General features: G+C 39.0%; 1 protein-coding gene across 2 annotated transcripts in view; it reads left to right on the top strand.

Annotated features, from left to right (window-relative positions):
- The window catches only part of LOC105035152 (K(+) efflux antiporter 3, chloroplastic), a 98,012-nt gene that overhangs the window by 43,977 nt on the left and 40,347 nt on the right, over nucleotides 1–13,688 (top strand). For both annotated transcript variants that reach the window (XM_010910595.4, XM_073243071.1), the window contains 3 exons: nucleotides 8,380–8,457; nucleotides 11,943–12,011; nucleotides 12,147–12,197. In XM_010910595.4, coding sequence (XP_010908897.2) covers nucleotides 8,380–8,457; nucleotides 11,943–12,011; nucleotides 12,147–12,197 — 198 coding nt within the window. The remainder of the gene's footprint in view (nucleotides 1–8,379; nucleotides 8,458–11,942; nucleotides 12,012–12,146; nucleotides 12,198–13,688) is intronic.

The raw sequence follows: 13,688 nt of genomic DNA, 5'->3' as shown, positions 1-13,688 counted from the left end.
GATGGGGTTTGCTGGTCTGCCGATCTCCCTCTGGGGATATGCGCTCGAATCGGCTTGTTACCTTCTAAATAGAGTTCCGAGTAAGTCTGTAGCCAAGACGCCATATGAGATATGGATAGGACGTAAGCCAGTACTCTCGCACCTTAGGAGTTTGGGGGTGTCCGGCTTATGTTAAACGTTTAATTACAGACAAGCTTGGACCTAGGTCTGACAAATGTAATTTTATAGGATACCCAAAAGAGACCAAAGGGTATTATTTCTACCTTGCTGATGAGCAAAAGGTGTTTGTCAGTCTTAAGGCAATCTTTTTAGAAAAAGAGTTCCTTAGTAAGGAACTGTTGCCTCTAAGGTCGAACTTGATGAAGTTCGACAGGTGAAAAATCTGACACATGTTACTGAACCTGAACCGGATTTGATTAGATCAGATCCGGAGCCCATTGATTATGCACCCTTAAGGCGGTCTGGTAGAGTACCACATCAACCGGACAGATACTATGGTTTCTTGGTCCGGGATGGCGATCCTGTCGAACTTGATGAAAATGATGAGGATCCGATCACCTACATGGATGCAATGCAGAGACCTGACTCTGAGAAATGGCTAGAGGCCATGAAATTCGAAATGGAGTCCATGAAGGTCAACGATGTGTGGACATTGGTTGACTCACCCGAAGGAGTGAAACCCATAGGGTGTAAGTGGGTCTTCAAGAGGAAGAGAGGCGCAGACGGAAAGGTGGAGACCTATAAAGCCCGTCTGGTTGCCAAAGGATATCGTCAACGTTATGGTATAGACTATGACGGGACGTTTTCTCCTGTGGCAATGCTCAAATCCATTCAGATTATGCTTGCGATAGCTGCCCAACTAGATTATGAAATCTGGCAGATGGATGTGAAGACAGCTTTCCTAAACGGAGAGCTGGACGAAGAGGTGTATATGATACAACCTGAAGGGTTCACATCCACAGATGAGTCTAAGGTATGCAAGCTACAAAGGTCCATTTATGGACTTAAGCAGGCATCTCGGAGTTGGAACATACGTTTTGATAGGACGATCAAAACGTATGGCTTCGTTAAGAACGGAGAAGAGCCCTGTATTTATAAGTGGGCTAATGGTCCAGTAGTAGTATTTCTTGTATTGTATGTGGATGACATTCTCTTAATCGGGAATGATCTTCCTGCATTACAGGGAATAAAGATTTGGCTATCGTCACAGTTCTCCATGAAGGATCTGGGAGAAGCTTCCTACATCCTAGGGATGAGGATCTATAGGGATAGATCCAAAAGGTTGCTTGGCTTATCCCAGTCCACGTACATTGATACTATGCTGAAAAGGTTCAGCATGGAGAATTCCAAGAAAGGCTATCTACCAATAGGCCATGGAATTTCTCTCTTGAAAAGGGATTGTCCGACAACACCTCAAGAGAGAGAGCGTATGGGTAGGATTCCATATGCTTCGGCAGTGGGATCTATCATGTACGCTATGACATGTACACGACCAGATGTGGCATACTCACTAGGGGTAGTGAGTAGATACCAATCTGATCCAGGGGAGAATCACTGGAAGGTTGTTAAAACCATCCTGAAGTATTTAAGAAATACTAAGGACCAGTGGCTTGTATATGGTGAATCGGACTTGAGACTTATAGGGTTTACAGACTCTAGTTTCCAGTCTGATCGTGATGACAGCAAGAGTGTGTCAGGATTTATTTTTACCCTTAATGGTGGGGCTGTCTGCTGGAAGAGTTCCAAGCAGCACACTGGCTGATTCAGTATGCGAGGCAGAGTATATTGCTGCATCAAATGCTGCTAAAGAAGCGGTGTGGCTGAGGAAATTCATCACCGAGCTCGGAGTAGCACCCTCCCTTGTTGGTCCAGTTTTGCTCTACTGTGACAGCTCTGGAGCATTGCTCAGGCGAAGGAACCGAAGGCACACCAGCGGACGAAGCATATTCTGCGCCGCTACCATCTCATCCGGGAGATCGTGGATCGAGGTGACATCGACCTTCAGAAGATCGACGGGAAGGAGAACCTGGCCGACCCATTCACTAAAACCATTGCGGTGAAGGAGTTCAATGACTACAAGTTGAAGATGGGTATTAGATACTGCACCGATTGGCTTTAGGCCAAGTGGGAGATTGTTGAAAATAGTGTCCCAAAGCCAATCGTCAGCCTGTTGACGGTTGTGTTCTTTTTGTATTAGTACATGAATTATAAATAAATAAAAATTATTTTGGTATTTTTTCATCACAAATGTTTCATTTTCTAATGAACTCCTGTGTTGTGGTGAAGTCCTTAGGACTATTTAGACTCGACAGAGGATTTGTCGCTTAGTCCTTAAATCTGTTCGCGACCAAATGATACGTTGTTACCAAGGACGACAACGTTTATCGAGCATAGGTCGTTGTGTGCCATATGGGTTGGTTATCCTCATAACCAAGGAGTGTGGAGACACTGGTATGGCATACAGGTGAGATGTAATGGTACATCTGCACTGAACGTGACCGACTCCGGAGCTATTTCTGCTGTCAAGATTTGCTCCGATGGGATATGGGTATAAATGTCCCTCCGACCTGAGACCGCCATGGTGACTTGCAAGCAACTCACTGCACTTAGGCACTGGACTACCTGAATTTCTAATTCAGTGACGGAAGTCTGCTGGGTGTAGTCAAGTACTTGACTTGTCGGTGCGTGTGTCAAGATGGGATTGACCACTCCAGTTTAGGAGCTGTGTACAGTCGTGTTTCAATTTAGCAAATCCTTGGCCAGGGTAGTCCTAGTGAGGAGTCACAGGACTAATTGAGTTGAGCACGATTCGGATGATCTCATCAGGGTTGACAGTTTAACCCTGAGTCGTCCTAAATACAGGGGTCAAAAGGGATGAATTATACGGTAATCATATTCACGTAGGTTCTGAATGTTGCGATTGCGACTATTCGATCTATCCGGTCGTCAGGTACCATTGCTAGATGGTCACTTCGATTAGTACAGGAATTGGTTCCTGTGCTACCGGTTTAGGTTCGAACCTGTGGGGTCACACATTAGAGGTTCCTTTCTGATCTGATGGCTGATTATGAGTCTCATGTGTCTGGGACTCTATGATTGAGAATTAGGATTCTCTGATCATGAGTTCCACACATTTTGGGTACCTGGGTCAAAATTTTGAATTTCAAATTTTGAATTTGAAATTTGAACTCTTTGATCAGAGTTTCATATCGATGGTCTCTGATGCCTAATTGCCCATCGGATTTGGACTCAATATTTATGAGAGGTTTAATTAGTGATTTGATCGCTAATTAACTCAATTGGATTGAGTAATTATTTTTAGATCAAGTCCAATTGAATTGGATTCAGTTTGGATTGATCCGATTAGGTTAAGTGTTGATCTAATCGCTAAGGTGGTTTAGTCCCTGATTTGATCAGGGGTTGGGCTTAGTCAATTTCTGATTTGGTTAGGATTTTATTGAGCCTAATTAAGCCTAATTAAGTTGGGTTTAATTTAGTCTAATTGTGCTTAACCTATTTTGATTAGGTTGGTTCAATTAAGATCAAACCACAATTTGAATTTGAATCCCTGCACCACCTTAAATCTCTGCGCCCATTTGAATTTACGAGAAGAAACTTCTCGTGAATTTTTTCTCACGCAAAGCCCTTCTCACGCCCACTCTTGTGCGCCAATATTTGGATAAAGATGATTAGTTAGCCATTCAAATTCAAAGCGTGTTTGAATTTGAATGGATAACTTATCTCTTGCGCATACATGACATTATCCACTTTAGCGCCCCACATCTCATACGAGAAAGAGTTTCTCGTGAAACCTTTCCACGCACAAAGCAGACTCGCACCTTCTCTTCTCACGCCCAAGTGGATAGGGATGAGTTGGTTTTAGTTTGAATTCAAATTTGATTTGAATTCAAATGTGTAACCACTTGTCTTTATCCTCTCACGCGGATAAGACACGTTTTGAACTGTTTTAAAAGAGATAGGGAGCTGGGGCGTGCGTAAGAAAAATTTTGAGAAAGAAAGTGGGGCGTGAGGAAGCCTTGTGCTTGAGGTGAAGGTCCAAAACCTTCCGAGAGAAAAAGAAAGAAAAGAAAGAAGATTGGGCGCAGGGTTTTTGGTGTGTACCCTAGGGTTTCTACCTAGGGTTCGGGAAGTGAGATTGGTGTGCCACGAGTGTCGTGAGTCCACCAAATTTCAGGGAGAGATCCATCAGCCTCTCAACCAATCGTGCAGACGATCTGGAGCGTCCGAGGAGTCGGCACACATCGATCGAAGGAGTTCGATCAATATCAGCCATTAAAAGGGTGAAATCACGAACTAGCATTCGTGAGGAGCCGATCGGACGGGAGCTTCGTGTGGACGATCTGCAGAGGCCAGACACTAGTGTGGCTGCGACGTGACGATCAGAGCCCTCCGATGGTGATCAGATTGCGGTGATCGACTACCCGCAAAAGGTGATGTGTTCTGAACACAGTACAGTAAAAAGTTTACTGTTTCAAATTTGAATTTCAAATTTAAATGCATACTGTTGTATCATATTTAGATCCTAGTGTAGGGTTAATTAGTATTAATTAATGAGATTAATTAATAATTCCGCTGTAAAATAGTAATTTTGAAAAAGTTTTAAAATTACTATTTTGCCCCTGCACTGAATTTTCGCTTCAGTCGGTACATTAATGATTTGCACTAGAAACAAGGCATGCCACCCCTTCGAATTTTGCCAATTGTTCCGCTTCCCATGGTCATAATTACCTGTTGATGTGATCTTTCGTTCCGCTTAAGGGCCGCAGGCGTCGTTTCAGTGGTAATGACGAGCATGTCTTTGGCGAATCGGAACTTATGTACCCTTTCGTCCGCACCAAACTCGGGAGTAGGGGGCATGTGTTGGGAGATAATTTGTCATCTAGGTTGAAAGACATGAACCAGCGGGAAGGTATGTGATGAAGTGTACAGGACTGACACCACGATACTGTTGCAGATGAAGGTACCTGATCCCAGAGGTAGATACGTCTCTTTCGAACTATGAGAGGGCTATCTGAAGGAGATCATTCAGTACATAACTCTGGGCCTCCTCGATCCTAACTTTGGATCCTGGCGATCTTTGATTTCTGACGATCTTCCTAAGCAGAACATCAAGGTCCGGTTTGTTCCGACTTCGGTCTCAAATCCAGACTCCAATTGGTCCCAGTCTCTGCAATAGCTGGTATCTGCATGGGCTGATCTCTGACTTCGGCGACTGGTAAGCTTCAGACACCATCGATACTTGTTCCTATGAGTGCGACTGGCTCTAGCCATTTCCTTCGGCATTCATCTTCATCGGACCGCGTCGAAGCCTCTTCAATCGAAACTAGTTCGATCCTATCTATGCTCTCATTTCAAATTCAAAAGCGTCTGCGACACTACAACTGGCTCTGAAACAGATAAGGTAGGTGTAACTGCCCAATTTCGAAAATTTTGATCAAAATCTTGCCATATCACACCTAAATCGGCCAGGCAACCTACCAAAAACGGCTTTTCAGCCCTCGCCTACAAAACAACCTCCGGAGGATCCTCGAGGTACGTGCACACAATCTTTCCCAAACGTTTCTTCTCTTCTGTTTTTCTGAAATCTGACTTGAGCATTGGAGGGTCTCCACCGGAGCCAACTCCGATCAAGACTTGCTTTGTAGGTCACTTTCCAGGAAGGATGTGCCACCGCTCTAGCAACTCCGACGAAGATCCGGATTTTAACGGCAACAGGTGCTATTGTTTTTATTTTCTATTTTTTCAAAAGTTACTTTTATTATTTCTATAAATATGAAAATAAGAAATCTTTCAATTTTTTTTCAAAACATAAGAAAACATGTTTTTTTATTACCACCAAAGTTTTACATCCTAGCGGGACGGGGGCGTTCCAGTTGTCCTGTCCCATTTCTGTGAGAAAATGGGACCAAGATGGCTGAATCGACTTCAAAACCCATTCGCATGAGGAGAGAAGAAGAAAGAGGAAAGAAGGAAAGGAAGGAAAGATGAAAAAAGAAAAAAAAAATGAAAGGAAAGAAGAAGAGAAATGAAGAAAAAGAAAGTAAAGGAGATGAAAAAGAAAGAAAAAAGGAAAGGAAGTTAGAGGAAAAATAAAGAAAAGAAGAAAGAAAAAAGGAAAAAAAGAAAAAAAGAAAGGGAAGAAGGGTAGAAAGATGGAGAATATCTAGTGGGATGCATAACCCAGATTACTGTCAGGACAAGACAGGACAACGGGGCATTCCGTTCTATAGAGAAATTTGGATACCTTTGTCCCATGAGATTTAAAACCTTGATCATTACTCCCAACACTGCCTCCAACACCACGACCATTGTGGTCATCTTTGCCGCTACCACCACCACCTTGACTACCATCACCTTTCACCGTACACCAATACCAGCATCACCACCCTTGCCATATTGCCAACATCCATACTACCACCATCTCTACCACTGGCACACCACTACTACCATCTTTGCCAACCCCCACCAAATAGCTAATAGTCTTGCCGCCACCACCGAATACAATCTTAATCAAGGCTCGCAATCTCAGTGTTGGATCCATATTAGTACCATATTGATACAATGTTCGTACATCTGTTGTGATGGTTAGGTCGATATACCAAGACTTAATAGTTCCCCTTATGGAGACTTGATTTGATATCAGTATGATATGATATACCTGGTACAAGGTGGTATGTACCAATACGGCAAACCTAACTCTCAAATGCACGACCACCGTCATTATTGTCACCCTTGCTATATTGCTAATGCTACCATCACTGCCGTCATAGTTGCCACCTCTATCGTACAATCACCATTCCTGCCATCAACACCATGGGCACCTCCAATATGTATGCTATGCTATCATCACATCCACCACCAGCACCATGTTTATGTTTTTAAAAATTATTGACTATACAACATATTTATATATATATTTTTATTTTTACAATTTTAAAAAAATGGAAACAAAATTTTTATTTTTTTGTTTCTAAAAACAGGAAAAAAACAGAATGTAATAGCAATTGACACCTAAGATTTTAGTTGCACACTTTGATGTCCAAAATTCATTTTTCAGAATTTACCAGAATTTTAGTCGCTCAAAATGATTGTAAGGTGAGATAGGAGAAATTTTAGGAATTGCACTTCTTCTAAAATTTTAATGCACATATGTTCAAGTATTGTGTTAGTGCATAACCATAGTTGCAAGTACCATGAAAGGTGCGGCAATTTGGCATTGCATTGTAATACGCTTTAACTTTTGTGATGGACTATTGGAGAACCAGGACTGTTATCTAGTTCTCAATGAAAGACTGTAGGTGGCAAATGAGTAGCCAGAGGGCTGTCTAGCATTTATCTGGTACTTAAGCAGGTGGGCATCCAGAGGTCAAGGCAGCCCAAAATAATAAATTAAGAACAAATAATAAATATAATGATGAACCCAATAGATAGTTATAATCTAATAATTGGAACATAATTTATCAAATGATATGTAAACCAACAAGAACTATCAACTTGGTAACAATCAACATAATGTATAAATTAGTTTTATCTTCTATGCTTGAACATGATACAAAATGTTATCGGGTGCTTAAGCTTCACCTACGCAGATCATCTAGGTGATCAAAGCAGTCATGTTTCAAAGCATAGCTGATGCTAATTCACTCCATTTGAACCTTTAAAATAGTTACAAGTAGTCAATTTCAAGTAAAATGCGGTTATTATCTTTTGCTTTGCAACAAAAAACTTGGAGATATGTGTATAATTTTCAGAACAGCGTGAGGATTATGTGAGTCAAGCAATGTCACCATGAGTTTAACTTGCTACTTATGTTGGGCATAAGTTGTCTGATCAAGTTGGATAAATATCAAGTACTTGATTATTAATATAGAAGGGTGATCAGAACTAACTGACCCACCCCACACTTGTTTCCTTTTTAATGAGATCCATACTATTATCCTTCTCATGTAACTTTTACATCTGGATGTGTGGTTGTCTGATTATAGTGGTCAACAAATTCTTTACAATTATTTGTGTGCTTTTAATTTATCCACTATATATTTTATGTTGGTCAGGTAAATGCTTATATTATTACAATCTCTATTGTTATACAATCTTTAATCTTATGTTATCCTTGTTTTGTCATTGTGGATTCATGAGTAAACATTTCAAATTTTGTAAATGTTGCATAATCATCTCAAGGGTGCCTTCTAAACAACTTAAATGTCATTGATCTTTATAATCTTAAAGAATATGCAAACAAATATTATTCTCAATGTTGCTTATATGTAATGAAGCAAATGCTTTATATAAATATAGGCTCCATTGTTTTTAGTTTTCTTTTTGGGACTTAAGATTATCTGGTTTAAGTGAAAACAGGTAAATATCAGAAGCGTTGATGAAGCGATAGTGATTGGCGCTGCTCTTTCATTATCATCTTCTGCTTTTGTTCTACAGGTGTGCATCTTTCTCACTTCATATTGATTAGTATAATTAGAGCTAAATAGGTACCTGAACTGTTTGGATGGTCTAGAAACTCAGTGTGTCCCATTTGAACTTTTGTTAAATCTCGAGCAAATTGAAACTGGTTTCTCACAATACAATGTTCTATAAACTGTCTGCATTATATTCCTATGATGTTTGAAAAACATGTTTCTTCTGTATTCAAGTCTCATTATTAGCTCTAGTTGAATTTATTTATCACCTTGCATCATATTTTCTTCTGCATTGATAGTCTAATAATGGAAAAAAAAAAAGCTTTTTCGGCATGTGTGCAATGTCATGAAGAGTCATACTGCAAAGTTTTACATCTTTGTTAATGCATATTTTTAATTTAGACCAGGCTATTAAATTTAACCATTGAAATTTGCAAAACATGCTCTGTAATTTAGTTATTAAAAGGCCTAATTCTATTGATATGAGTTTCAAGCTTGTTGGAGGAAGATGGAGAATTAATGTTAGGTTAGCACATCTTGACCTTTATGGGTAAGTTGTCTGATATATTCAAGTTCATTTTTATGGACTAAAGTTTGATCCATCAAGTTCTGTATTTCCATAATTGGCTCTCAGTCTGATGGCAATCCTTTGCAATTTATTGTAGATTTCCTAGCCAATGGTATCACTGAAATAGGAACATTGCAATCATGTAGCAGTTAAAAGTTTAAGGAGAGATAATATCTCATGCATGCAAAGGAAGAATTCGAAAAGGTTAAAAAGACTAAGAAGATTTGTGGAACTAGGATGTTGGAAATGTGAATTAACTATTGGTGATAAAGAAATGGCAGAGAGTATTATCCATATGATAATCCAAAAGCCTGACTTAGTGCAATACTTATGCATGAGTAATATGATTTGAACAAAGATCTAGGATGCAACTTTGGGAGGACCTGAATGAATTGGTGCAATTGGTGATTATATTGTAAGTTTCATGTGCCACCTTCGAAAATCATTTACAACCAGTTAAATTCTTGTCTATCGAGCAACAGGAAGTCTCCACTGCCTGACTTCTTGATAAAAAGCTGACATCTCCTTTGACATGGCAGGTAGCACCATTAAGGATTCCATTGGACAAAGTGATGATACAAGGGATCTTCAATGTCAGGAGTATGAGAAAAAAACATGACCAAATTAGGCAACTTGACTGTCCACACTTGAACTACAATAAGTAAGGCAGTTGGGTAGTAAGAGGTTCAATTTCTTTATGACATGCTCTGATGCTATTGGGTGGCATCGAATGAGAATCTTTGTTGGACGAGGCATGATAACTATTGCAATAGAAGAGGAAGAGCAGAGAGTGTGTGGTCTTGATTGAGGAAGAAAGACCACCATTCTTTAAGAAAATTAGTCATCGGATGGGACAATGTTGCAGACTGAGTAGATGAAACTTCATTGAAGCTAAGTTACAGGTTGCTGATTTGCTTGGTGTAAATATGTAAATATGCTAATTTACTTGAGACTTCACATAACAATGGATACAGTGGGCCAAGGCAGGCTTGAGCCAACACTTTCCCTAGTTTGGTCATCGAACCCAACCCGAGCCTGAAATGAGCCCAAAAGGGAAAATTGATCACACCTTTTTGTTTTCCTTAATTTGTCCTAGACTTAGGAAAAGGAAACCTCAATGGCCATTATGAAACTGCAGGATTAAAATAAAACTTAAGGGCCTTTTGGAAAGGAAAGGATTGGTCCAAATCCTATAGGATTTGGGAGTCATATGGACAAAAATCCCCTTTTCTTTCTAGCCATGGTTTGGGGGATTGAACTATGGGATAACAAAAACAATCGGAAGTAGGTAATCCTATAGGAAAAAATAAAGACCTCAGGAGGTCATTTTTCCTTCCTAAGATTGTCAGGCTCTATCTTCCACCCCCAGAGTCTACGACCTCTCTTCGCCTACGCCAACTCCTTCCCCTCTTCCGCCTCCTCCCCTCTCCAACTGCCCCACCTAGCCCCTCTCCTTCCTCGCCCTCCTCCGCCTCCTCCTCTCCCTCCCCTCTGTCGACAGCCACCCCCCGCCCTCCACCTCCTTGCCGTCTTCGCTGACCAACCTAAGAAACCCCCCGATCTCCCTTAGGTGCTCTCCTTCACCACAGATTACCAAAACAAGAGAATGAAATGAAAAGAAAAAGAAGTGAAAAGAAAAAAATAATGATCAATCGATGTGGGAAAAGGTCTTACCTTTTCCATCTTTTCTTTGCTCTCATTGATTTTTTCTACGTTTTCCCCTGATTTTTCCTTTTGTTTCCATCCTCGGAGTCTCAATTGGGTGGACAGTGGCTTGGAGCAGCCGAATAGGGAAGCTTAAACGATGGCTAGGGTTTTGTGTTGGTTATTCAGATATAAGAGTATAAATGGTATAAATATATTATCAATCAATGTAAAATTCAATATAAATTATGGTTTATTGGTTAAGGTGATGGGTAGGCCATCAAAATATTTGGAGTTCAAATCCTTGTATCACCCTATTATACATATTTTTTAAAATAAAAATTTATAAAAACGATCTTTAAAATTCAAAGACCTTTTTTTATTAAGTCAAACAATTTTAAAGGCAGGCATTTTAATAATTAGCAAATTAAATTTTATTTACAGTTCATATCTTTCTCCCATATAACTCATGCAATAATTCGATACTCAAAACCATCTCCAATTGAATAATCTACCTAATTGTTGGAAATATTGAAAAGGATAAAACAAGTAGTAGGAAGAGAAGGGAGAAGAGGAAGGAGTGAGGCAGAGGAAATCCTAATTTATCATCCAAACATAGGATAGGATTATTTACATGAGGTTATTTTTTTTAATAGGATTTTATATATAATCCTATAGGATCAAAACCCACATCCCATCATGAATTTTATCCTAATGTTACAAATCCTAGACATCCAAACATGTCCTTATTTTTTTCTTTTAATCAAGTGGAATGGGACAATACAAGAGAAATCCTAATATTGAGATATCCATCATTTTGGCTGTGGCAAAATAATGATGTGTGAGAGAGCATAGGACAAACTTTTAATAGGAAAATTGTGAAAGAATAAAGAATTGTCAATAAACAAGAAGATTATGATGACGACAATGACAAGGAGAGCATGACTAAAATGATTAGTTTATACAATATTTCAACATAAGCTTCAACAGTTAGGGAAAAGGTATTGTGGTTTTTTTTTTTTAAAAAAAGAAACTTACTATATGGAAGAAACAACATCGGGATTGGAAAAGAGTGATACCTCAAGGCTTTCAACATCTTAGTACTGTAAGTCTGTAACCATGTCTATCTAGGGAAAAAACTTTAAAAGAAATTTAGAAAGGAATAAATTGTCTTAGGGTTGCATTGTCTCATCTAGTCACATCGCTTAATTATAGATAATGAACAAAATATTGCAAAGGTCAAATTGTTAATCAACTGTGTAATATGCTGACATTATATGGTGTCTCCTGTATAGCTTCTTGCCGAGAAAGGTGAGCTTCCTACACGATTTGGTTCCGCGACTTTGGGAATTCTTCTTCTGCAGGTTATTGTTCTTCTAACTTTCATACTTGCTAGTTTCGTAAATTGTTCGTTACTCTGTTTACATGAGATGTTTCATAAATAATGATAGGTTCTCAACTTAGTGACTTTGTAGAACCTCTTGTGTTAATGCTTGCAGGACATAGCAGTTGTTCCTTTGTTAGTGATACTTCCTGTGCTCGAGAGTCAGGTATGCTAAAGTGTAGCCTTTGTGAATTCAGTATAAAAAATATTTTTGATAGAAGAGGTGCAATTTACAATTCCACATGTTATATCTAATTAAATTTGAAGCAAGTTATTTTTTCATATTGATATTCAAAATAGATTTTTCAGACAATCTGGTTCGGGAACCACCTTATGCACAAAATTTAGTATTGACTCATTGATGCCAGCAATTATTTGAGTTTATAGTTCAGTTTTTCATAAGAATATGTGTAAACGAAGACTCTATTGACAAGCTATCATTAATTGCACCTCAATTTTTGCTGTGTAAGTGAAAACAATTACTAATCTTTCATGCAGTATCCTAATCTTAAAAATTTGCAAATCAATTTCATATAATTATTGTGAAAAATTTTGTGAAGAGTTAGATAGGATGTTAATAACTGAAGTAACACGGTTTTAGCTAAGGCTTTAGAAGCACCAACCTTAGGCTGGGTCAAGGTGTCCCAAGCTTGAGCTATGTAGCATGTCCATCCGTGCGTATTGTTGGTATAGCATGGAGTTATAGTGGCAGCCCAGCCCAGCCAAGCATGCATCACTTTCAAGCTAAGAACCTGGATTGAGCCATCCTATCCATAATCCAAGTGTTTGAGCCCTTTATGTTATGCTACTACATATCTTTTGTTGATAAAATGTACTTTTACTTTTTACTAGCTTAATTCTAAGCATTTTGGAAAGGCCAATGACCTAATCAAAGATGAATAGTTTTGCACTAGAAATGAGTTTTTTTTTTAATTTTTTTTTAAGGATTTATCTGATTAAAAACCCCTTATGGTCCAAATATCACAACATAAATCCACACATCTAAATTTGAACTAAAATTGAGCCTAAACATAGTACATAATGTCAAAATGCAAAACCATCTCTTTTCCTCGGGTAGGGTCAATTCTAGCTATATGCTGCATCTTTCCAACCTATATTCTTCCATAATGCTACATTTGGTCTTGGGATAGGAACAGCTAATGTTACTATTCTTAGGTTTAGTCTGAATGCTGGTTGGTTGGAGTGTTGTTATTTCTGTTATGATTTAAGGATAGTTGAAAATGTTGTTCATTGAAATGAAGGATTAAATGGGGAATAATAGATTAAATAGGTAAAGGAAAAGAATAACTCCCTTGTGGCATGAGGACCCTTACTTTTTGTCTACATCACCTTGGTTCATCTTACATCAAAATTTATGACAATGTATTTCAAGAGAGTGACAGAAGGGCTAAAGACCACCAAGAAGAGAACATTGTTGCACCAAGGACTCTCAGAACAAACCTAAAAACTTACCATTTGTGCCTAGCTAACTTCACACCATAAGTTTCATCCATTACATGATGGGCATCTGATCCATGGCATCCAAGAGCTTAAATTTTGTATAGATGTTAGGTTTTTTGGTGTAAAGTCAAGTTGCAATGAGAACAGAATTCTTGTGCTCACTCCAAACATGGCTTCACCATGAGCAAATGTTTTT

Source organism: Elaeis guineensis, chromosome 9 (assembly GCF_000442705.2).
Source record: "Elaeis guineensis isolate ETL-2024a chromosome 9, EG11, whole genome shotgun sequence".
NCBI lineage: Eukaryota > Viridiplantae > Streptophyta > Magnoliopsida > Arecales > Arecaceae > Elaeis > Elaeis guineensis.
Note: the sequence above shows the minus strand (reverse complement) of the source record. Positions and strands in the feature narration are given on the sequence as shown.